We start from the raw sequence: 26,672 nt of genomic DNA, 5'->3' as shown, positions 1-26,672 counted from the left end.
AAGGCCTGAGTTGGGTTTTTGATAGGGGTGACTGGGCATTCAAACTAAATACTTTTGACAGTGAAAGGGGGCTCTAAAAATATTTAAAATGGTATAATTGAAAAATATTTATTGATTGACAAATTGTTTTTATTTTTTGGTGGGCCTTCTATTCAAGAGAAAATAGCTATTCAAAAACTTGTAAAAAATTCTTTCTAAAAGAAAATATATTCACATACATCAAAGTAAAAAATGTATTCATATTAATTATTTCAGCATTATGAAACAACGTAAGTTGAATTATTACTCAGCTTTAATTAGTTTCTTAGCGTATCAGTCTCTAATATCATGCCATTGGTAGTTTTTTGAAGAACTGTTTTTTCAGTTTCTTAAAGTATTAAAATGTTCAGCAATTTTTTCAAACTTTAATTTTGTGTTTCTTAACTTTGAAATCCTTGACACCTTCAATTGATTTTTTTCTGTGGAACATAATATATATGTATATTTTTTAATGTATTTATTTATTTATCTATTGGTTGCATTGGGTCTTTATTGCTGCGCACAGACTTTCTCTAGTTGCGGCGATCGGGGGCTACTCATTGTGGTGCTTCTCTTGTTGCGGAGCACAAGCTCTAGGTGTGCAGTAGTTGCAGCACACAGGCTCGATAATTGTGGCTCACAGGCTCTAGAGCTCAGGCTCAGTAGTTGTGGTGCATGGGCCTAGTTGCTCCACGGCGTGTGGAATCTTCCTGGAGCAGGGCTCAAACCCGTGTGCCCTACATTGGCAGGTGGATTCTTAACCACTGCGCCACCTAGGAAGTCCCACATAATATTTTTAATTGAGAAAATGTTTACAAATACTGAAGGTACTTGGTAAACTTAGAACACATTTTGTAAATGGAGAGTATTCTCAATTCTCATGGGTTTTTTGTATTGAAATGTGTAAATATTTCAACACAGATAGTTTCAGAGTTAATGTATTTTGCTCCATTCTGAGGCAAAATAATATGTATTTTTGTAAGACAAAACTTGTTAAATAAGATGTCACAGTTTATGATTCTTTTGAATGTTTTGCTAAATTTATATAATGTAAAGTCACAGGCCTCCTCAATTTCATTTCTGTGATACTGTGATTTATAATAAATATATTTTTAGTGTTCATCCACTCTTCTTGGCACAGAGCTCCTAAAACCCTTTGGATTTCCTATGATGAGAGCTATAAAAGTGTTTTCTTATGTTATTGAGGTGGTTTTTTGGGCCTCACCTGAGCATGGAGCCTGGTTGTCTAGAGAACCAACCACCAATTAGGTTGTTGGAACTTTCTGGCTTAAGGAGAGGGGCTGGAAGTTGAGTTTGATTGCATATTATAGCTGGTGATATAGTCAATCATGCCTGTGTAATGCAGTCTCCATAAAACCCCAAAAGGGTGAGGGTTTGGAGAACTTCTGGCTTGGTGAACATGTGATTCAGGGAGTTGTTCTCTTTGAGAAGACTTGGAAGCTCTTCGCCGTTTCCCCCATCTTTCCCTTTGCATTGCTTTCATCTAGTTGTTTCAGAGTTCCATCCTTTTATAATAAACTGATAATCTAGTAAGTAAAATGTTTCTCTGAGTCCTGTGAACCAGTCTAGCAAATTAATCGAATCCAAGGAGGGGGTTGTTTGAATCTGCAGTGGTAGATTTGGAGCACAGATAATAACCTGGACTTGCAACTAGGGTCTAAAGTGGGGAGAGACTGAGCCCTTAACTTGGGGAATCTGATGATAATATCTCTGGGTAGATAGTGTCAGAATTGAGTTTACTTGTAGGACACCCAGCTGGTGTCTGGAGCATTGCTTGGTGGTGTAGGAAATCCCTTCTCCCCACGTTGGAATTGGGTGTAGAACCCTTAAGTTCTTTCTAGTACAGAATGTAAAGGTATGCAGTTTAAAATAGGAGCTTGTGGTAGCAAGTCTCCAAAGATGGACCAGGTCTCCAGGATCGATGTCTTTGTGTCTTCCTCTGCTGCACTGATTCAGGCTGGCCCTGAGACTCACTGTAACCAACAGAAGGCGACAGAAGTGATGATAGCTGCTCTATGATTGGGGAGCCCTGGGCTGCTCTGTGAGAAGTTCAGCGTTTCCTGTTGGAAATAGCCTGTGGAGGGGGGGACGTTCGGGCTGACGTGGAGGTGTCCCAGCAGGGCCCAGTCTCCTCCTGCGCCCTCTGAGGCACTGGACACATGAATGCAGCCATCTTGCACATTCCAGCCCCGCCACCATCTGGTGGTGGCCATGTGAGATCTCACGTGAGAGCTGCAGAACCACCCAGTCAACCAACAGACTCAGGAGAGATAATAAAAGGACTGCTGTTTTTAGGCATAACATTTTGTGGTGGTTTGTTATGCAGCAATAGATGGTAATCAAAACAGATAAGTTGAGATATTCCAAAGTATAATTTTAGAATTCTAAAACTTAGCCTTGTACACCAGTTGAAATCTCCTCATTTAATTTTTCAAGTCTTCTCTTTTGTTAAGGGATAAATTTCAGTGTCTTCCTGTTTGCAGTATATACAAATAGTTGTCAACAATAATTGTAGTTCACTAAGTTTCAAAAGCTGGAGGCTTTGGGTGTTTTATTTATTTAATAAGTTTTTTAAAAAAAGATTTTTCAGCTGATTTTGAAAAAATAAAGCCAACATTTAAAGGTCTTATTTATAAAAGAGTTCAAGAATGCTATATGTCAGCTTAGATTGACAAAATGGTTCTTTCTCTTCAAAGAGTCAAATGTTCCTAATATTCAGCTGGTGATGACCATCACAGAGGCAGTGCACACTGCCGGGAAGAAGTAGTTATTTTTAATTAAACATCAGCTTTCTTACAAATATCAGGTAGTTCACACTCTCTGTATATGTAAAGTATTTAAAACTTGACAGCTATAGCTTGTACTCTGATTGTTAGAATATGGACCCCTGTTTGGATGAGATTATAAATTATGTCTATCACAACCAGATCCAAGTATATTTCTGCTCCCTAGTTTGCTTAATAAGAACACTGTTTTTATTGTCACGCTATTACACTCCAGCAAAATTTGCATCTGCGTCATCTCTGCAAAATGAAATAATTATTTGTTCAATGCTAACCTCTTTAAATGAATTTATGGTGGTGGTCACAATAATGTCAGGTGTTTTCCCTTCAACAAAATAGATGTCTAAAAATTTTTCTTTGATTTAATGTTAGATTTTCTAAAATGAGCTAATATTTGAATTAATTTAACTGATTTTTCTCTTTAAAGCGCCATGATTGATATAAAATGATATTTTCTAGTTGTTTGTAAAATTCTTCTGCTTCTGGAGCCAACAAAGTAATAACTACTGCTTTACTTCCTACATATACGCTAGGAATTTTTTGGATGTAAAAACAAGCACTATATAGAATACTCATTTTATCTAAATGAAAAGTCATGCTTCAGAATTTTATATAACTATATCTTCTGAGGCTGTGTTAAATTGCCATCTTTAAGCACAGTCTTCTTAACATAACTGCTAATTTTTTAAGTAAATATGAATGCTATTTAGCAGATTTGGGTCTTAGATAAGTCAGCAATATCTCTGTAGAGACATGTTGGCACATGATAAATGTTGAAAAGCATTTTGTGCAAATTACAGATCAGCTTTTCTGAGAAATGGAAACTCAGAATTTAATTTTTCATTAAACATCCTTTTTTGAGCTCGTTGTGATAGATTTTTTTTTTTGAAAAATAAAACAGCTTAACCCCAAATACATAGTTTTAGACTTACAGAATATAAAAATGATAAAAACAATGCTTTCAGTTTGCTCCTTTCCAGAAATCTAGAGATCCCCACACATATGCCATGGTCACCTAACCTACAAGTTCTCACGCTTCTCATGTCCTGCTGACTGCTGGCATGGTGCGTCTGTGTCTCTTGCAGGCTTGGGCTCAGGCCAGGGCACAACCAAAAACACCTCCAGTGATGTCCGGCAGTGGCTGCTGTGGCCTCTTGGCCAGACTGTTGCTCTTAGATGCTGGCAGTATTCTTCCAGCTTTTGGCTCTCTGTTGTTTTCTTTGGTTCCTCTCTGTTTTCTGAGCTTGTTCTTCTCTTCTCCATTATCCGAGTCCTTAATATCCTTCCTTTTTTGTTTCAGTCAACAAAGTCAGTTTTCATCATTTTTCAACTAAAAGATTCCTAATTGATGGAACCTGTGGGATTAGTTGGAAAATGCTGGTCGAAAGCATTGCTTTTTGCTCTCATGTGTGGGCTTACAAGTTGTATTATTCACTTCCCCTTCTCCCCAAGCTTCTTCAGGAGGGGGAGCAACCTATTTAATGCCATTGCATTTCTCACACCATTTAGCACAGTGCCTGTACTGTAGAAACGCCAAGTGGAGAGTTTGTAGGACTTGCACATGGGTGCTTCGTTCTATCCAGGAGTTGTGTTTAGCTACCTAACTGCAGCCACCAACTGCTGCAAAAGCCTTTGAGGCCGATAACTGAGTGATTAGAGGCATCCTGGGAACAAGTGGAGCTGAAATAGCCAACTGAGGAATGGACCAAATGGTATTTTAGGTTCCAGAATAAATGATTGGGTTCTCCTTTCAGTGTCTAGAGTAACCTACTGACAATAGCTTATAAATCGAGAAGGAGTATAATGGACAGAAAGGCAGTTGATTACTAAAGAGCAGCAATAGTTGAGAAATGGCTGAGGTCTCAAGGAGGGAGGAAAGGTAAAAGAAAGTGAGGAAGCTTTAAAATCCTGATGTGACACTGCTGTGCAAGGCCAGGTGCAGGAATGCACACACCTTGTCGTATAAACCCAAACTCTCTTCTGCTGTGATGATGTATTCTGAAAGAGTGGTGTAACCCAGGTAGCTGGGGATGCAAGACAGCCTGATGGAAGAGAGTATGTATAAGCAGAGAGTAGGCAGGACAGGTGCAGAGGAAACCAACTGGCAGATCAAGTTGGCCTTCAGCTTGGTGCTAGCAGTCTAATTAAAGTATTTCAGGGGGTGTAGTAAGCTCATTACTCACCTGGACGTGGATTGGTAACCTGAAGAATGGTCTGGTTGGTGAATGTGTGTGGGTTAGGAGTTAGATATTAGAGGCAGAGTTGCTGTGGGGAGATGTCATGGTAGCAAGGCCCTATTGGCTGTGACAGTATATGCTGTCAGGTTGCTGGTGTCTTGGTTTCTGGACCATCTTCCTGGGTTCTAAGGACTGAGCTTACATAGTAGAATGTCAGAAGAGTTGGCTCATGTCCACTGGGGACATGGATGCCCTAGAGGGCTCACCCAGGGTTTATTGGATGCTCGACTAGACCTTGGGAAGGAGACTCATTCTAGACCCCACCTGCTGGAGGGATGAGGCTCCCAGCACACTGTCTGTTTTGTATTGTTATGGCTTAGGAACTGGGCAAGGCTGAGTCTGCTCTTTTATATCTTTTGAGCTTGGCTGGATCTGGCATATATTGACATCAGGGCCTTTTTTTTTTTTTTTTTTTTTAAACAAAGCTAATCTTTTCCAAGGCTAAGATTGAAAGCCTAGACTGATGAAGTTGATACTTCACCAGTTTCAGTGTCTGAGGTAAAAAATAAATTTACTGTGATGCAGGGGGCTTTTTGAACACCTATTTCTGTGCTAAGTAAGCACTTGTGACTGATTCCTAGGAAGTTGCAAATTAGAATTGAAAATAAACAACACAGAAATAATAGATATCTGGGTGCCTACAATAGGAAGAGAGATTCAGTAATAGACTCTGGGATTGAAAATGTACTGCACAGGTGCATATCAAGAAATGACTGGAGACAACACCAGGGCACAAGTTTGGGTGGTACAGTTAGGTATAAAAACCCAGGAAGAGGAACTTCCCTGGTGATCCAGTGGTAAAGAATCCGTCCTGCAATGCAGGGGACGAGGTTCAATCCCTGGTCAGGGAACTAAGATACCATATGCTGTGGGGCAACTGAGCCAGTGCGCCACAACTGCTGAGCCCGGCCTCAAGTAGAGAGTCCATGTGCCGCAAACTACACAGCCCACATGGCCTGGAGCCCATGCGTCACAATTGGAGAAGAGAAAAACTGCATGCCACAACTAGAGAGAAGCCCACATACCACAACGAAGATCCCGCGTGCTGCATTGAAGACCTGACGCAGTCAGAAATATAAATAAATAAATAAATAAATAAATAAAGTAAGTAAGTAAGTAAATAAAACACTAAGCGCAAAAAAAAAAAAAGGCAGGAAGACATGGAAAGTTTAACCTTTTTTACTTTTCCAAATTTGGGAAAGACTGTAATGAAGTATCACAATTTATTTTTCTCCATTAGGAACAAAGATGAAATCAAAATACACTGTAATGTAAACCTCCTTTCGTGGAGTTGTCATAGGTGTTACATGTTTTAGGAATATGGTAAAGGAGCATGGGAACATCTGTAAAGACAAGTGGAAGTGATGGAAAGGCTACAAAATAGATTTGCAGGGAAAATGACCTGTCTCTACTGAGACCTAAATAGGAAAAATAATAATAATAAAAAATTGTAAGAAGAGTATTTGAGAACAAATTTATAACTGAAAGAAGGGCTTAAAAGCCACCCGAATGGCATACTAAGAGGAACACTGGGATTTTCTTCACGGGAGAGTTTTCAGAAAGGAGTATTATCGCCTTCCAATTATGGTGTCACGTCTGTCCTCCCCAAAGGCACGTGTACTTGAAACCCCTCCTGGCCCCATAAGAGAAGCTTCTGTGGTCCTGATGAGATTGTGTGCCTTAGAATCACTTCTCCTGGAAAGGAGACGCTAAAGGGTACTCGAATAAAATATTAAAAATTATGAAGGACATAACAGAGGCCAATCAGTTCTTTCTTTTCCCCAGACCCCATAATAGGGGAACAAGGGTTATTTGATGAAATTAAAGAGTAGCAAATTAAGTGCTAATAAAATGGGATAGTCACTTATATGATTCATTACCATGGGAGGTCACAGAGGCAAATTCCGTGGCTGGATTAACTGTGGGGCTGGATGATTTTATGACCACTAAAGGTATTTTTAGCAGTGAAGGCTGATATTGTGAGAGAAGTAATCCTATTACATTCTCCCAGAGATGGTTTGCAGGGACCTCTGGCAAGTAGTGTCTGAGACGTGTGAGAGCAAGCCTCGTGGGTTCTGACCTTTGGAGGGAAATTGTACTAAAAATTAGTTTTTAAATGGAATATCCTCAGGTATTCCGTTCATGTCTCAGTCCCAACTTCTCTTGTGGAGATCCAAAAGTCCTTTAATCAGAAGCAGTTGGGGTACAAAGTTTCATTATACAAGGTGAGGAATTCCTGGAGATCTTTTGTATAGCAGTGTGACTATAGTTAACAATGTTCTGTTGTATACTTGAAATTTGCTGAGAGAGTAAATCTTAAAATGTTCTCAGCATACATAAAACACAAAAAGAAAAAAGAAAATGGCAAATGTGTGAAGTGCTAGGTAATGTTCATTAGCTTAACTGTGGTGATTATTTCACAGTGTGTACATTTATCAAAACATATACCTTAAATGTATACAATTTTTATTTGTCAACTATACTTCAACAAAGCTGGGAGGGAAAAAGTAAAACAAAAACAAAAATAAGAGGAAGCAATTTGGAAAGACATCACCCAGAATTCGGTCATTTCTTGGTCTTTGGGAACCATTCAGTTTATTTCTTGAATGCCACCCATGTGTCAGATACTTTGCTTGGAGTTTTGAAAATCTGTTGAGAGTATGAACATTTGGACAAATCAGTGCCATTTAGAATGCACTAAAGGTGGACCGTAAGTAGTGTGGAAGCACAGAGAAGCAAAAAAATAGCTCAGCCTGTGTGGTTCAGGGAAGGTTCACAGAGAGGGTGGCAATTGAACTGGAAAGATAATGGAGGACATTCTAGGCGAAGAAAGCAGACAGCATGTACGGGTCCAGAGACAGAACATGACGTGATGTGTCAGTGAACTCCCAGGAGTCTAGGAAGGCTGTGCCTCAGGTTTAGGCGGACAGAGAGGGAGAGATGGCACGTGGGAGAAGACAGAACCTGATGGTGAAGAGTCCTGCGGTGGCCTGAGACCTCCCTCCTGCAGCAGTGCCTCCAGCGGTGGTGTTGGGGAGTTAGTGGGGGCGGAGTTTCCGGGAAGTGTCATGTGACTGATTAAGGACCCTCCCCCCCCCAAAGTCTTGCCCTACTGCCTAGGCTTCCCTCTTTTGGCCACTGTCAGCAGTGGCTTGGCAGTGAGCCTTGTGTTTCACACCACTCCTTTCTTCACTGATTTTTGCTGTCTGCCTGAAACAATCTTTACCATGAACCTAATCACCATTATTAGTAGTTTTTAAAAAAGTCTCTTTGAGGCTTCCTAGGTGGCACAGTGGTTGAGAATCCACCTGCCAATGCAGGGGACACGGGTTCGATCCCTGCTCTAGGAAGATCCCACAGGCCGCGGAGCAACTAAGCCTGTGTGCCACAACTATTGAGCCTGCGTTTTAGAGCCCGTGAGCCACAACTATTGAGCCCATGTGCTGCAACTACTGAAGCCCATGAGCCTAGAGCCCGTGCTCCTCAACAAGAGAAGCCACGGCAATGAGGAGCCCGCGCACCACAACGAAGAGTAGCCCCCACTCACCGCAACTAAAAGGAAAGCCTGTGCACAGCAAAAAAAAAAAGACCCAACACAGCCAGTAAAATAAATAAAATAAAATAAATTTATAAGAAAAAAAAGAAGTCTCTTTGGCCTTTGGGGTAGAGAGGGGTTGTTACAGGTCTTAGATAAATTGGGATGGGTCTAGCATGTCTGTCTGGTCTTATTCCCTTGGGCTCTACCTAGAACCAAGTCAGTCTTTGGGTGGAGAAGAAGAGGCAGATTTCATGTCCCTGACCTTAGACTCCCATTTTCTTTGTGAAGTTGGCTCAGCGGACAAGCAGGAAGATATACAGTGTCTTCGAGGAGCAGATGGATTGAAATGTTAAAAAGTCTGTTTTGTTACAAGATTTTGACTAACAAAATAACTTAACTAGGGAAAAAAAAGCACTCACGCTTTACTGCTTCCTCAGTGATATTTATTTATTTATTATTTTTTAAATATTTTTTTGGCCACGCTGCACAGCTTGCAGGATCTCAGTTCCCTGATCAGGGATTGAACCTGGGCCACGGCAGTGAAAGTCAGGAATCCTAACCCCTAGGCCACCAGGGTACTCCCATTCTTCAGTGATACAAGAATATCATTATTGATCACTCAGACTGTGATTTGGAATTTCTATACCATTAATATTGGTAAGAAGAATCGAATAAAATGAGAGAGCGAATGTCTTTTATAGAAACTGGTTTTCTTGGTGGTCTTAGATGGATGCAGATACTTTATTGTTATTATGATGTGTGTTGTTACATAGTACAGTATGCATTCAGCAGTGTTCTCCATCACATTATAAAGAATTGTGTAATTGTGACTTATTTCATAATGAGTCACCTTTCCCACAGCAGTCTTTTAAGACTCTTCTAAGATGATTCTTCAAGAATGTGAGGTTGCTCGAGGGAGACAGAAGTGAGCTTAGTTACAGAAGGTAAATGGGTGTGTGTCCCGTTTACTGTGAGGAGGCCACCTTCGTTATAGAGTGTCTGTGGGTGAAGTTGAAATACGTGTGCAGCAGGTACTATGTTTGGTATTTGACACCGAAAGATGAATTTGATCATGACTCACGTTGTAGTAAGTACAAGAGACGGTTTAATGATTCCTTGATAAACTAAATACAAGCTCTATAGCAGAGGTCTATCTAAATGTTAGTTCTCTCTGGGGAGCAGGCAGTGTTTTCACAAAAGCTAACATGTAAGCTGGGTTTAAAATAGAAATTACAGTCACCCAGAAGAGGATGGAGCGTGGGATCCAGGTAGGAGAGAGCATTTCAAAACAAGCAATAGAGATGTCTTCCGGAATTTTGAACGGCTTGGTTTTTCCTTTTCCCTCTTCTGACTTTTGTTGTATCAATGCAATCATTCCTTCTTTCCTTCCTTCCTTCCTTCCTTCTTTCCTTCCTTCCTTCCTTCCTTCCTTTTTCTTTCTTTCTTTCTTTCTTTCTTTTTCTTTCTCTTTCTTTCTTTCTTTCTTTCTTTCTTTCTTTCTTTCTTTCTTTCTTTCTTTTTCTTTCTTTCTCTCTCTCTCTCTCTCTTTCTTTCTTTCTTAAGATTTATTTATTATTAATTTATTTTATTTATTCTTGGCTGTGTTGGGTCTTTGTTGCTGTTCAAGGGATTTCTCTCATTGTAGTGAGCGGGGGCTACTCTTCACTGCAACGTGCGGGCTTCTCATTGCGGTGGCTTCTCTTGTTGCGGACCATGGGCTCTAGGCGTGTGGGCTTCAGTAGAGTGCAGGCTCAGTAGTTACGGCGCATGAGCTTAGTTGCTCCGTGATTTGTGGGATCTTCCCAGACCAGGGATTGAACCTGTGTCTGCTGCACTGGCAAGCAGATTCTTAACCACTGCCACCAGGGAAGTCCCAATGCAGTAATTTCTAATACATTTTGAAAAATTCTTCTTCTAGGAAAGAATGGGCTGTATATTATCAGCATCTAGTAGATATTAATCTGATCAGCAAGGGGGTGGTCATCAAGGATTCCTTTAAGCCCCAGTATTAATTCACTTATGTGTTTATTAACCATTCGTTCTCCTGGATTGGACACTCACAAATAAGTCTCTCCTGGCAGAAATGAGGCCTTTGGCATGAGTGACACAAGATTTTCCTCCATTGTTAGAAATATCTGTAATGAATCAGTACAGCTTCTCCTAGTTCCAGATGTACTTGATTTTACACAAAGTAGGCCTTTTCATGGCTGGGCTTCCTTCTGCAAGGTTATTTGTTTGTAGTTGATGGAAAAAGAAACATAAGGCTTTAAAAGAGCTTTGCTACCAAGTGATAAATCTGTTCTTTCAAGGACCATGTAAAGAACAGATGAATATATTTAATAAAACTTTTAAGTTTTAAAGTTTTCTTTTTTTGCCTTTAGACCTTAGCTGGATCTCCAAAATACAAGTGAATCAACCGGCAGTTCTGAGGCGTGCAGAACAAATCCAGGCCCGCAGGCCTGTGAAAAAGGAGTGGCAAGTAAGGGCTCTTCTTGAGAATTCTCTCCATGTAGTGTACAGCCCTGGGCTCTTCCTCAAGGCCACAAGATTGAATTTTGCTCAAGATGCATCTAAACTTAAAAGATTGTAGCTGTCCATGACTTCTTTTAATAATTCATATATGATGATGATGGGTTGGAGAAAGAACACATTTATCCAAACAAGTTAAAAATCTTATCACTCTTGAGTGGCAAAGCCACAAATGACTTTGAGGCATCTTTATTCATGAGTGAATTAAACGGCATATTTTCTCAGTGTATTTATTCAGTTCCTTAGACATACCTTCTTTGTCTTCTATTTTAATTTTAAAACTGTAACACCTAAACCTGGTGTGTCTGCTGCTGAGGCCCTGAAGTGTAAGAGTTGACCTTCTTTGACCATCATGTTGACTGTACTATTAATTTTTCTAAAACATTCTTCAAAATTCGAAAAATGATGTTTCACAGAGCACTTGTGGTCAGCATATTCTTCAGTGTGTACCAACCGAAGACGTGCTATGCATCTCGGGGCTCGAAGGAATTCGATGGTCATTTCACAAGCGATTGAGTCCCTCAGGGTGACAGGTCACATTATGCTCACCCTTAGATATAATCTGATTGAGAAGATCAGAGAAGACATTTCACAACTCATCTGAATTCATCATCATGGGTTGTAAAATATGAATATTGTTTTAAAATTGGAATTGGATTAACTTGGGAAAAAAAAAAAGAAACAAAGAGGGTAGAGACTCTTTTTATAGTGTCTCATTCCAGACCCAGGGCTAGAGGTAAAATGTAAGATAGAAACTCTTGTTCCAGAGTTCTCCCCTATCAGGGTAGCCCTCTGAGGCTCCTTGTGATTGAGATGGAAAAGTCATATATGTGGGGAGACTCGATCTATTAGGGACTTCAATTTGGGTTATCTATGGGAGAGAAAAACGTTTATAAGCTATTTTCTCCTCTTTTATTCTATGTAATATTCGTCTTTTTGGTCACTCTTGAGCATATATCAGAATATATGCCTTAGAACAGTGTAGACTTGAGATTTTAGCATGCATATGTGCCTAATGGTTCTCTACTAACTAACTGGATTGGTGATTAATTATTTTTTTAAACCTTGTTTTTAACTTTTCTTCAAACCAGGCTGCTTGGCTCCTGAAAGCTGTTACCTTTATAGATCTTACTACACTTTCAGGCGATGACACACCTTCCAACATTCAAAGGCTCTGTTATAAAGCCAAGTATCCAATCCGAGAAGACCTCTTAAAAGCTTTAAATATGCATGATAAAGGTAATGTGTACAGTCTATCTGGTGTTTATCTTTTTACTATAACTGTCACTAAATCTAAGAGGACGTAAGATTCAGCTGTTAAAACAATGGTAGCAATACAATCCATGATAGAATTGTGTACATAGAGAAATACTTGAGATTCTTCTATGAAAAATAGCAGAGAAAGAATCTGAGTCTCATTTTTTGGTCAGTTCTTTCCCATCATGGATTAAAGTTGCAAGTGTTGAGTTTCTTTATTTTCCTTTCCAGTTCTTCAGTTTTGGAAATTTTCTGTCTAGTGACTCTCAAATACTGATTCTGATTCCCTAGCCACATGTGAAAAAGCCAGTCTCATTACTTAATAATCACATTTCATACATAAAGTATTGTCTGTGAGTAAATGAAATGCTTTTGAGAATAAAATACAAATGGGAAATATTGCAAGCTTGTATTAGGTTAGATCTTTTGAAAAAAGTTATACTCACTCTCTTTGTATACATGAAAGAAAGGACCTTCTAAAGTTGCCATAAGTTTAGAACCTTTACATTTTAGAAATGGAGGAGACTTTGAGAGTTGATGCCCTTGTTTCTAAATGAGGAAACTGAGACCTGGAAGGCGAAGTGGTATTTCCAGGACAATATACCTTGTTAGTCAGTGGGCTGGTTTTAGGAGCCAGATCTAAACCATGAAGGGATCCTTCATGGTTCCCAGGTGCCTGTCTCTAATGAATGCAACTAGAGATTCTGCATTGGTCCAATGCAGGTATTTTATCCCAGGTAGTTTGTAGATAACTTATAGACCTAAAGAACCCTACAGCTTTTGAAAAGTATTTAGTATGTTTCTTTTGAGTTGACAATAAAACACCTACCATTTATAGCACTCAAAATCAAGTTTTATATGTATCTTATGCTACTGTTTTGTAGTGGCTATTTGATTTTTTAATTTAATGTTTGAAATTTAAGATCTTATTCCTCAAAATGAGGGCTCCAGATCTGGATTTTTTAACTTTCTGCAAAAGAGAGAATAGATTTAGTTAAATGCCATTTTGCTATTCAGGTATAGCTTGTTTGATGTCACTTTGCAGATACTGTGTGTTTTACACATTGAAGGTTTGTGGCAACCCTGTGTCGAGCAAGTCTATTGGGGCTGTTTTCCAACAGCATTTGGTCACTTCGTGTCTCTGTCACATTATGGTAATTCTCACAGTATTTCCAATTTTTTCACTATTTGTCATTTTCATCATGGGGGTCTGTGGTCAGTGATCTTCGATGTTACCATTGTAATTCTTTGGCATTTTTTAGCAGTAAAATATTTTAAAATTAAGGTATGTACTTTTTTTACACGTAACGCTATTGTACACTTAATAGACGGTAGCATAGTGTAAACATCACTTTTATATGCACTGGGAAACCAAAAAATTCCTGTGACTCACTTTATTGTGATACTCGCTTTATTGCGGTGGTCTGGAACTGAACCCTCACTGTCTCCAGGGTCTTCCTGTGCTACCCTGTAAGGTTCACTTACATTATTCTTTATCTGCTATTCTGTTTGAATGCCATAAAAACCTGAATTTTATTATGTACATGAAATAAAACATTTTCATTGGGTCAAGGCCACCAAGTTTACTATTTAGGCATTTTTTTACAAATGGCAGCATGTTAACCTCCAAGAGCTATGTATCACAGATATTTTATTCTATAACTATAATGATGAGAAAATGATTCATGTTGTCAAGAACCAGAAGGGAATGTGGAAAGTAAAAACCTTTTCATTTGTTGCAGCATCACAGGGAATTATTTTTTCTCTCCTTTTGATTTCTGCCAATGTTGAAGTATAAATAATAATTAAAAGCATATTGTGTGACTTGAACTTCACATAAAGTGGGCTATTATGATTTCTTTCTTCACAGGCATTACTACCGCTGCTGTTTGTGTTTATCCTGCCCGGGTATGTGATGCCGTAAAAGCACTGAAGGCTGCAGGCTGTGATATCCCAGTGGCATCAGGTAGGATTTGTGGCTCCTGTTGTTGTTTATCAGCTTGTTTCCCGTTCTTCAACTCAGACACCTTGGGGTATTATCTATATAGTTTTATACTATGATTTTAATTAGTTTTATATATTTAATTGGTTATATTTATTCTTTTTGTATTTATTAATTGCCTGTTGAGTAGCAGGCATTGTATGTATTACTTCCTAAGGATAGAGAACTATATTTCTGTCCTTAAAGGAAACTTAGCTGTTTAAGAGGAATAGTCAAGTTAAAAAAAAAAAATCATAACGCAGGACATGTAGTAAATGTGTAAAATATAATACTAAAGCTATGCAGAAGGTACAGTTGTACCTCTGAGGAGGGAGTGATTTATTCTGCAGAGGTTGGTGACACTCAGAGGGTAAGAGAATGTTTCAGTAGAGGAAGTATAACTGCATTGGGTCTTAAGGATGAGGAAGGGTTTAGAGAGCTGATAAGCCAGGAAGTGGCATTTTAGACAGAGGAGCTTGCACGTGTGAAGGCACAGAAGCACAGTTCAGGGAACTGAAATGGGTTTGTAGTTGTTGGATCCTAAGGTAGGACAGAGGGAGAGCTTGGGAGTTGAAGCTGGAGAGGTAGATTGGAGTCAGCTCCCATGGGGAAACCATACCAGGCTGTGGCATCTGGATTTTATTTTGGTGATGGGGAAGATACCAAAAGATGTTAAGCAGAGGCACGCCGTGATCCGCTTCATGATGTAGTAAGTTAGGGGATGGTAGTGGACAAATTAAAGAGGGATGAAATGGAGTTAGACTCATCACAGGCCACGTGGGAGATGATAAGCACCACCCCCAAGCCTGAAAGATAAAGAAAAGAGAGTGTGTTCAAGAGTTATTGACTTAAGATAGATGCAGGGGCTTCCTTGGAGGTCCAGTGCGTTATAAGACTCCACGCTCCCAGTGCAGGGGCCCTGGGTTTGATCCCTAGTCAGGGAACTAGATCCCACATGCTGCAACGCAAGGTAGCAAAGACCCGCCACAGCCAAATAAATAAATAAATACTTAAAAAAAATAGCTATTAAGATAGATTCAGTAGGAGAACGAGCCATGAGGGAAGGAAAAGTCTTACTAAAAGCTTCTGTGTGTGTGTGTATTTACAGAAGGATAGATACATATAAAATTAGATTCTCTTTTTAAAAGGTATTGGAGGAATATCTTGGTGCTTTAAAGAAGGAAGCTAAGGAGATCATTAATTTATTTTATTAGGGATACATCAAAAGAGACTATACAGAGTTTATATACAACCTATTCGTGAAGATTCCCAGAGTATTTGGCAGCTACACCTTTATCAAATTTCATTTGTCATTAGCCCCAATCAGTTCAGCTTTTCCTTTGTACAACAGGGAAACATACTTTCCTCTAAGGTAGCGGACCCAAGGAATTTAATAACATCAAGGAAACATGAAAGGTTATCTTTAGACACAGGAATGGAATTAATGATTAGCATGTTAAAAATGTTAATACTTTTTCCATACGTGCCATTGTGTTTTTATTTTCCTTTTATTTATACATGGCCCTGCTCTTTCCATTTCACCCCTGGCCCCAGTTTTGCGGACAAATTAGGTGCTTTTCCATCATGCAACATCTCCCCTTTATTCTCATCTGCTTGGCTGTTCGTTTTAAGATGGGCAGTGGGAGGAACCTGTGTTATGATTTGGTTACAACAGCTATAAATGTGAATGAGTAAATCATGACAGTGATAACCCACTTGGTCAAGAGTAGGACCCAAAACTAACTAGTATCCATCAAGACAGAGCTACAGCTACTATTTTATGACTATCACTGTGATGATGACGTGTCTTCTTAATCGCTATTTACTTAAAGCACCCCCACCAGCTTCTCTGCGGCAACTTAATTTCAGGTCCTCCAAAGGGTATAATGTTAATACTAGCATCTGTCCTAGCATCAGTACTATATAAGATCGCATTCAACTTCTTCACACTTTACTTTGCAAGGTATGCATGAAGTTCTAAAGTGTCATTCATATTTTGGTCTAAACAGTGATTTTTTTGGTCTGAAATTCTTTGTTGATTTATTGACCAGTTGAAATTTGTCTCCCTCCCACCCTTCATCACTTTTTTTTTTTTTTTCCCTTTTTCTTCTTTCTCTACTAGTGGCCACTGGCTTTCCAGCTGGACAGACACATTTAAAAACACGATTAGAAGAGATTAGACTAGCTGTGGAAGATGGAGCTTCGGAAATCGATGTGGTAATTAACAGGACCTTGGTGCTGACAGGCCAGTGGGAAGGTAAGTCCTTACCCAAGAGGGAGACTTAGTTCTTCCCTGGTCAGTCAGATGGCGAGGATCTGATAAGAGGCAGCATGGTTTGGAAGTCACTGTTCTAGATTGCAGGCCACTAAATCAGAGGGTGAATGGAGGAGAAAACACAACTAAGATTGCTCACACTGCCCACCGGCGTGAACTTTTTAGATCCCTTTAGGTGATCAGTTATTTCCATGCAGTGGATTATTAACTTTTATTCTGTTCTCTACTGTTTTGTTGCTCAATACAGAAATCACTCTAGGCAAGTCTTTATGCAGAGTTTATTTTAATATGATGGAGGAAACGTCCCTTTTTTATGTTAATTTTGTGTGTTTAGAGGATGTGGGATTATTAATTAGTCTGCTAAGTCTGTTTTTACTCCTCTGATATTATTACGTATTCACCTCTAGATATTATTACGTATTCACCTTCGAGATTCATGATTTACTGTCATGTCAATTACAATACTTCCCATTCCAGTAACAAGCTCTTGTTTTTTTGAAGAAATTGATTTTGCCTCTGTCTTAAATGTATTTTATATACTTAGAGAGTGTTGATAGCTAAAATAAATTCAATTCTGTATTTCAAAAAAATTATTATAACAAGTAGTTTAACTAAAAATTTTTAACACAATCCTAGGATAAAGCCAGAATAATGTGTTGTCTCTTTAGATATGTGAATATCAAATAAGTGGTGCATTTAATTTCTAATACAAAGGTTATACCTTCTCACTGTTAAAAACAAAAGTTCTAACCAGTAATAAAGGAAGTGGTTGTTCTGCATAATCTCATCCCCTACAAATAACCCTTGATAACACTGCAAAGCACAACTTTTCCAAACTTTTTTCTCTTCATATACACACATGCAGCTCCAAGCCTTTTGTAAAGTTTAAAATCAAAATTTTTTAAAAGTGAAAAAATTAAAATAAAAATAGAATTATAGGGACTTCCCTGGTGGTCCAGCAGTCAAGACTGCGTGCTCCCAATGTAGGGGGCCCTGGTTCCATCCCTGGTCAGGGAACTAAGATCCCACATACTGCAGCTAAGCCTGTGTGCCCGCACACTGCAAATAGAAAAGCCTGAACACTGCAACGAAGACCCAATGGAGCCTAAATAAATAAATAAGTAAATATATAAATATATAAATAAATAGGATTATATTTAATGTATTTTTCCTTAACCTACCTATTGGGCTTGCTAGTATCTCATAGATATCTGTGACTCTATCCATCAGTCCATCTATCTCATCTTCTGTAAATTCTGATTCCTTTGTTTATCCATTAAGAATTGCTTTTGGGACTTCCCTGGTGGTGCAGTGGTTAAGAATCCGCCTGCCAGTGCAGGAGACACAGGTTCGAGCCCTGGGCTGGGAAGATACCACAGGCCAGGGAGCAACTAAGCTGATGTGCCACAACTACTGAGCCTGAGCTCTAGAGCTTGTGAGCCACAACTACTGAGCCTGAGTGCTACAACGACTGAAGCCCACACCCCTAGAGCCTGTGCTCCAAAACAAGAGAAGCCACCACAATGAGAAGTCTGTGCACTGCAACGAAGAGTAGCCCCCCACTTGTCGCATCTAGAGAAAGCCCGTGTGCAGCAACAAAGACCCAAAACAGCCAAAAAATAAATAAATAAACAAATTTATTAAATAAAAAAGAATTGCTTTTGTTCATAGAGCAACAAAGATTCAGTCAGTGGTTTAAATGCTCAGGATTACTCTCAAAGTCGGGAAGTAGGTATTTCAGGGGTTTTGTGGCAGTCCCACAAAGTTCTTGGAAACCTGGACTACTTTTATCTTCCACTTCCAAAGAGTGTGGCTTCTGTCCTCATACGCAAGGGCACCTCCATTGTTTACAGTGGCTTTTGAAACTCTGGCCTCTGCACTCATTCCCCAGACAACAGGAAACGGGTTTGTCTTATCCCCAGATCTCACACACCTTCTTTGCTTACACCTCATTGGCCCGAAGTGAGTTCCATGGCTGCAAGTGAAGCTGGAAAATGTAGCCTTTCGGGTTGGAATATTAGCTACATTCTCATACATTCTTAATATGTTAGATGGTGTACATTTCTGTGCCTTGATGTAAAGGAGTGAGGGAAATACTGGCAGGGAAGGAGAGTGGGCTTCATGAGCCAAACAGGATGTGATCATAAGAAGCCTCACAGCAAAGGTTGAGGCAAAACAACAATAACAACGGTGTTTAAGTAAAAAGATTTATGAGGTCAATAGGCACAACCATCTGGACCGTGAGCTGTGGGGCAAGTCATCTCAGAGATGTCATTAGCCCCTGGGAGCATCCCCATGTTCCAGGAGAATCCAGTCACTAGTACAGCAGTTCTGAAGGGTCTGGGAAAAAAATGTCAGGCCATTCCCATTGTCCGAAACTCCCATCTGTACTTACCAACATTTGTTAAGCCTTGCCAGGTTTAAATTCTTGATAGTTCACAAATATCTTTTTTGAGCGTTTGATTTTTGTTCCTTTTCTAACGGTTCATGTGTGCTTTGGGCAGTTGCAATCATTCTTAAATGGCTTATTTTAAGTAGATGTCCGTTGTCCCTGTATATTAATTCTGCTTGTCTGCTTCTCGTCACAGACTTCAGTTAAGAGTTAAGGCTAGAGTAAGAAAAAAATGAGTAAGCATAATAATTTAAAAAACAAATCTAGAAGTAAACTCTGTGTCATTTAGTTGGATAAAAAAACTATGTCCTTTCTCTTATTAAGTAGTCATAGACATAGAAGTATAGTTTATATTATAAGTTGTGCTCTTGTCTCTAGAATACTACTAATTGGAAAATAAAATACAATAGGAGATGAGATTTGATGTAATTGGCTTTCCCTTAATGAACTAGGAATGGTTGTTTTTAAGAACTGATAATTTCCCAATAACAGACATTCATGCAAAATATAATAACACATCTTTGTCCCAGACCATATTTTTCTGTTAACTCTTTTTATGGTATTAATAACCTCTTGACCCAAAACAAATTGAAAAGGAACATTTAATACTAGAAATTTAATTCTAACTAAAAACCTGCAAATGTCTTAGGCCTTTTTTCACTGCAGTATGTTATCTTAACTTCAATTCTTGATTTGATTACATATTGTATTTTTCGGTGTCATGTTTTAATATTAGCTATTTACTAAAATATGAGCCTAAAATTGATTTCTCAGAATTTGCTGATGGACATGCCTGTGAGGCTGTTACACATTCTAATCCAGGTCCCTCTTTTCTGTGCACTGAGGTGTGTAGGACATTGGTTAAAGCACAAAAGAAAGAATCTTGTTTCTTAAACCTGGCCATTCAGAGTGTATCTTCACCATTTCTCATGGTCACAAGGGTCCACAGTTTAGGGTATGGACTCAAGGGGGAGATTTGAGAGGGTCTCGTATTCCTCTTCTTGGATTTTCCTTACCGACCATTTAAAAAATCTACTCCCTCAGATTGGGATACCAAATTGTACACTCTAAATATGTGCAGTTTATTGTAAAAAATAAAAAATTTAAAAAAAAATCTACTCCCTCAAACTTCTAACTTTTCCACCCACCTTGAGGCTTCTTAAGTCTTGGCAGATGACCTACCTGTTACTTCTTGGAGAAAACAGGATCTGTTAGGCAGGAACTTCTCAAGGTCCATCAGATCTGCTCCCCTGGCCTTCTCCTCTTCTCCTTTCTCCTGCGTCCAGTCCCTGGGCCGTGCTGTGGCTCCTACCTTCTCCCATAGTTTCACAGCCTTAGACCTTTTATGGGCCATTTTTTTCTCCTATAGCCTCCACGTCTCTCTACTAGCCCATCCCATCAGCATCCAAGCATACATCTAAACATTCTCGTCCATTAAAAAAAATACCCACACGTCACCATTCCTCCTCATGCCCAGCCGAGTTTCCCTTTTGTTTTCCCCTTCATGGCTGAAATTCATAGAAGAGTCTTATTTACTTGTTTCTCCTGAATCTGTTCTTTCCAAGATACCACTGACTTCTTAGTTTGCTTTCCCTGGGGGATACTCTTCAGTCGTTTAGCTTTGTCATGCAGCAACAGTTGACACAATGGACCATTTCCTCCTGGAAACACTCTCTTGTCACAGTTTTGGTGACCCTACTTTCTTCAGGTTTTCCTCCGTGTTTCTGATTATTCCTGTGTCTTATTTGCAAGCTCCTCCGCCTCCTCTGTCATCACTGAAGTGTCACTGCTCCTCAGGTTCTATCCCAGCAAACTCTCAAACTTCTCAGACTCTGCACACTCTCCCTTGGAAACCTCCTATCCTCACCAATTTCGGCTGTTCCCTGTGCTGGGGACCAAACCTCCTGAGTGCGGAACCCGTATCTGCCTGGCTCTGGAACCTGCATTCCATTTCCCCACTAAACTGATGCCCCACAAGACGATGCTTTACATCCATCAGTTTCACATAAGTAGATGTTCAAAATCAGTGAATCTTGACCAAATCAGAGAATCTAGCCATTTTAGAAAGAAATCCATTAAAATGTATTTGCATTTACCCAACTTTATTTACACTTTCTATTAAGTACAATTTATTTGTTCCTAGATCATTCAAAACCAGAACTGTTGTATCAGTGATCACAGGCACACCTCATTTTATTTCACTTCACTGTATTGCACTTCAGAGGTAAATGCGATTTTTACAAATTGAAGATTTGGGGCAACCTCGTGTTGAGCAAGCCTGTAGGCACCATTTTTCCAACAGCGTTTGTTCACTTCATGTCTCTGTGTCACATTTTGGAAATTCTCAGAATATTGCAGACTTTCATTATCATTATTATATTATGGTAATCTGTGACCAGTGATCTTTGATGTTACTATTACAAAAAGATTATGACTCGCTGAAGGCTCAGATGATAGCATTTTTTAGCAATAAAGTTTTTTTTAACTAAGGTATGTACATTGTTTTTTTTTTTTTTAGATATAATGCTGTTGTACAGCTAATGCATTACAATATAGTGTAAACATAACTTATATGCACTGGGAACCTGAAAAATTCATGTGACTCATTTTAGTCTGATATTTGGGTTATTGTGGTGGTTTGGAACCAAACCTGCAGTATTTCCAGGGTCTGCTTATACATTATCCTGGAATACAGTGACGCTCCCAGGGGCTACTGAAGTCTCCGAGATGACTTGCCCCATAGCTCATGGTCCAGACTGCTGTACTTTTTTTCGGACTTCGTATATCTTTTTATTTAAACATCTTTGTTACTGTTGTTGTGCCTGGTCCTTTGCTGTCAGGCTTTTTGCTGTCAGCTTGTTACACTGTCCTTCCCTCACTCTTTTCCATCTGGGCACAGAAATGTACACCATCTAATTTATTGCTCAGGACAGTGGTTTTAACTGGATAGGGCATGAAATGTCTTGCTGGTTATCAGAATTACCTGACGAACATTTTCAAATTATTTGCCCCAGCTCCTTCCTCACAGAATCTAGCACATTCCCTGAGTATGTGGAATGTCAGAATTGGGGGCTGGATGTAAGGGAGGAGTAGGGGTCTATGCTGAAAATCACTGCAGGTGATTTTGCTTCCACCCCTTTCCGCTGCCATCCCATAGTCCTAAGGAGACACACTAATTTGAGCATCTTTTTTTTTTTTATCTGTGCCATGTGGGATCTTAGTTTCCCAGACCAGGGATCGAGCCTGCGCCCCCTGCATTGAAAGTGTGGAGTCTTAACCACTGGACCGCCAGGGATGTCCCCACAACATACTTCTAGTTCTTGATTCTACATAGTTTAGGTGCCGCATAATCGAAACGTTGTTGAATTTACATATTGATTAATTAGTACAAATCGTATCTCCCACGTTTCTGTTTATTTAGCCTGGCTTTGTAGTTAGCTGTAGAGAGAAGGCTTAAGGAACAGTGTTACTCTAGTGTGTTTAACCAGAAAGACATCTACTTCTGTGCTCTTGAGAGGATAGTTCTCTCCCTGGGAAGACTGTGCTCTAAGATGAAGAGAGCAACTTTCACGTGCTGGCCCAGGATAGAGAGATAGGGGCACCCAGCCAGCCAGCTGGCCAGATGGGCCAACTATCATTGGAGTCACAGTCAGACCCAGAACATCCGCAGAAGGGATATATTGTGGAGTAAGAACGGGGATCGCTCCAGGAGACCCGAAATAGTTGGCCTCTGCAGGGTCTTTGCATTAAACCATCCTTGGTTGGAATCCTTGCACTATCGTTAGTAGCCATTTGCTCTTAGACAAGTTACTTAACTTCTCTGTACCTTCTGTTCCTTCTCTGTAAAATAGGAATGGTGGCATCTACTTCATGGTGTTATGATAGGAATTAAATTAATGTACATAAATTGGTCATCCTGTTGCTTGGTACAGATGAATCCCTCCTTGCCAACTGAAGTTTCCTCTCTTTCCCCCTTCTCCTCCTGATGAGGATAGTATGTTGTCAAGGGAAGTAACGACATAGCACATGCCTTGAGTTGATGAGAAACTCTGAAGACATGGGTTTTAGTATTTATAATTTTGCTAATTTATAACAGTCCTTGGGCAAACAATTCACTTCTCTCTGCCTCCATTTAAATAAGCTGCTAGTGAGGGGATAAGATGTAAGGATTTCTGCAGTCCTTTTGACCTATAATGACCTGTGATTTTATATTTGGTGTTTTCATTGTCTGTGTGTATTTTATTCCCGTGATAAGTATTTGTAGTGTGGTATTTTTTAATGATGATATTGAAGTTGACACCTCAGTTGCGTTCCTTAAACAGTTCTTTGAAGAAAGAATTCACTAGAAGAGGTTCATCAGCTCGTATATCTTATTGAGCAGGTTTTGAAAATTAAATGCCTTCCATGCTCTGTAAATATACAGAGGTGTTCATTTTTTACTTTTTTATGACTTCTCTCTGCTGCATATATTTACCTAATATATTTCGAGTGACATAGAAATGCTATCAGATTCAAGAATCTTCCAGAACCTTGAGCTCGGGACCTAGAGCTGACTTTGCTGGGTTCTGGAAACCAGCAGACATGACTCCAAAGGTGGCTGCTTCTGTGACATTTTTCCAGCATCGCATGTTTGTTTTCTGTACCCAGAATGTCACATACCTTTTACCCTGTTGAGTTCTTCAGCTCTGAGTTGTTCATCTAAACTTGGTTTGTGGAGTACATACCTCATGGCTCTCAGGTACTTTAGGGTGAGAGAATGAAATATTCCAGCCAAAGCCACAGTATCTATCATTCTGTTGTATGCAAATAGGTCTTGAGAATCTTGAATCTGGGCAACGATTTGTTTTTCTTATTTGCTGATTTTTTACAAAAGAAGGATGGTAGAAGGAACATCTCTTAAAAGAAATTAGGATTTTTCTTTGTTTTGTAGAGCTGTTAATTATAATATCTTATGAGAAAAGCGATAAGTCTATATCTATAGATACTTTTGGGGGAGGAATCACATAATCCATAAACTGTGCTTTCTGTTTGGAAGGTTGTTTATAACAGAAAAACTGTGGAGATACTTATGGCCGCTGTACGCTTTTATGGTTTTTGTTCTTATGCTATGATTCTTCAAAACTTCAAATACTATTGACAAAAATGTGTGTGTTTTATCTCCTGTAGGTTATTTTACTACCTGGTGTTTAACTCATCTCAGTTTTAGTCTTACAAGATTAATTAGTTGCCTTAGTGGATGAAAACTGTTCTTGAACATTTTGTGACTTTTTTAGATTAAAAGGTTGCTGTATAATTTTATATTAAGTGTTTTACTGTACATATAATTATCTTAAGAGTTATCTTCAGGCTGTTCTTGTGCAGTGTTGCACATCTTTCCGGTACTCAAAAAATAATTGCTTAGATATGTTCGTTAACAATTATTTTTTAAGTGCCTTTGAATAGCATGAAATATAAAGGGAAATCTACTTTATGGCTTTTAACTAGGAGATATAGTCTTTAAACACTTGGATTCTTATGTAAATCATAATTTCTATACATGAACACTTTACTAACATAGTTTTCTATGTCGCTAGCAGTGCTTTTTTCCAGAAAACTTAACAGATTGCCAGCAGCCACGAGTTTAGGAATCTGTTTTCCTTTTAGGCTGAAACTGGAGAGAAAGAAGATAATTTTAGGTAGAGAAAAGTAGAAAGCTTTAGATTCAAGTTCCTGCTGACACGGGGAGGCAGAGGGTAGAGCCAGTGGTCACCCTGTTTTGGATGCTGTTTAAAACCGATGCAATGTGACCCCCTCCACCCCTTGGATCTGCATCCTCATACACACAGGCCTTTCCCAGAGTGGCTGAGTTCTCTGAGTCCTACCAGGGACCAGTCCACCAGCACAGCTCCACTTGTTTTTCTCGACAGCAGTGACAAGCTGAGGGTCAGGTTATGACCTCCATTTCTCCTCCTCAGTTGGCAGCTGTGGGAGGGAGGAGGGGGCACAGACAGGAGATCACACCTCTGCTGGTTATGCCCTTATATGGATGAAGCATCCTGGGTTTCTAGTACACCCACTTTCACTACTCCTGAAAACCTCATTATAAGTCAAAACATTTATTATCAGGTTTTTTTTAATGTGACATCACTATGCCAGCCATTTCTTTGGTGTGTGTGTTTTGTTAAACTTTGCATTATTCTGACTAATTTGCAGTCGTGGTGTTTGAATCCCATTTTCATTTGTCAGTCATCTTTTATAATAGCCTTCCAAATTATTATTTTTCTGGTACGTGCAAGAATTGTTCTTTCTTTTTTTTTTAAGTGGGGAATTTTCAGTTTCTGTAATGTTTGAATTTTTAACAATGAATTTGTATTATGATTATGTGAGCAGAAGAATTAATAAATGCCCTAGGGAATAAGGTCATGATATATGCAAAGATTTAACTATAAGGGTGTTCACTGAAGTATTGTTTATAAGAGCAAAAATTCTGAAACCTTAAATAGCCAATAATAGAAAGAGGATTGAATACATTATTTATGACCATACCAATGGAAGATTGTGTAGCCATTAAAAATTGTGCTACAGACCTGTATTTATTAATTTGGAAAGTTGTCTATGATACATCGAAAGGAAGAAAAGCAGGTTACAAAGTAATATGTACCATATATAATCACATTTTTTTTTTTAACAGTAGAATGGTTATAGTCTCAAAAGCCCTCCCATGAGAAAAATACCTGGATGCTAAAGAAATTACAACAGCGTATCAAACCTATCTTTTTAACTTTTATTTTTGAATAATTTAAAACTTACAGAAAAGTTGCAAAAATAGTACACAGAACTCCTGTTTACTCTTCACTCAGATTTGGCAATTATAAAATTCTACCCTGTTCATCTTTTTTGCCTTCCCTTTCTCTCTCTGTATTTATGCAGAGATATACATATATATAATTTTTCTCCAAATTATTTGAGATTAAGTTGTAGGCTTGTTGATCCATTACTTTTAAATACTTCAGTGTGTATTTCCTAAAAACAAGGACGCTCTCATATGAAGCCATGGTACACCATCCAAATCAGGAAATTAACTTAGCATCAAACTCCCATTAAGTCCACAGACTTTGTTCAGATTTTGCGGGTTGTCCCAGTAGTGTTTTAATTAGGTCCAGATTCAACTGTTACATGTCTCTCTAGGCTTCTTCAGTCTGGAATAGACCTCAGTCTTTCCTTGTGTTTGAAGAATAGAGGTCTCTTATTTTGTAAAGTGTACCTCAGTTTGGGTGTATTGGATGTTTTCTCATGATTAGATTCAAGGTAGGTATTTTCGGTTGGAATACCACTGAAGTTTTGCTGTGTTCTCAGTGCATTATTTCAGGAGTCTCAAGATGTTGATTTGTCTCGCTATCGATGATATTACTTTTTTACTTGGCTAACATGGTTTCTGCCAAGTTTCTCCATTATAAAATTAAGTATTTTGTATTTTAATAGGTAATTAACATCTGTTATGAATGGAGATATTTGGAGACTGTGTTAATATCCTATTCCTCATCTAACTTTTACTCAGTTGTTTTAACGTTCATCAATCATTCTTCAGTTATTACTCTGATAGTTGCCAAATGGTAATTTTCTCGTTCCATCATTTCTTCTGTACTTGCTAGTTAGCATGAC

General features: G+C 39.0%; 1 protein-coding gene across 1 annotated transcript in view; it reads left to right on the top strand.

The window, feature by feature from the left end:
* The window catches only part of DERA (deoxyribose-phosphate aldolase), a 112,622-nt gene that overhangs the window by 34,691 nt on the left and 51,259 nt on the right, over positions 1–26,672 (top strand). Inside the window, exons 2-5 of the mRNA XM_057702760.1 lie at positions 10,979–11,076; positions 12,218–12,365; positions 14,254–14,349; positions 16,487–16,621. Of these exons, the coding sequence (XP_057558743.1) occupies positions 10,979–11,076; positions 12,218–12,365; positions 14,254–14,349; positions 16,487–16,621 (477 nt within the window). The remainder of the gene's footprint in view (positions 1–10,978; positions 11,077–12,217; positions 12,366–14,253; positions 14,350–16,486; positions 16,622–26,672) is intronic.

The sequence above is a fragment of the Hippopotamus amphibius genome, chromosome 12 (genome assembly GCF_030028045.1).
Source record: "Hippopotamus amphibius kiboko isolate mHipAmp2 chromosome 12, mHipAmp2.hap2, whole genome shotgun sequence".
Lineage (NCBI taxonomy): Eukaryota > Metazoa > Chordata > Mammalia > Artiodactyla > Hippopotamidae > Hippopotamus > Hippopotamus amphibius.
This window is presented reverse-complemented; position numbering and strand designations above follow the sequence as displayed.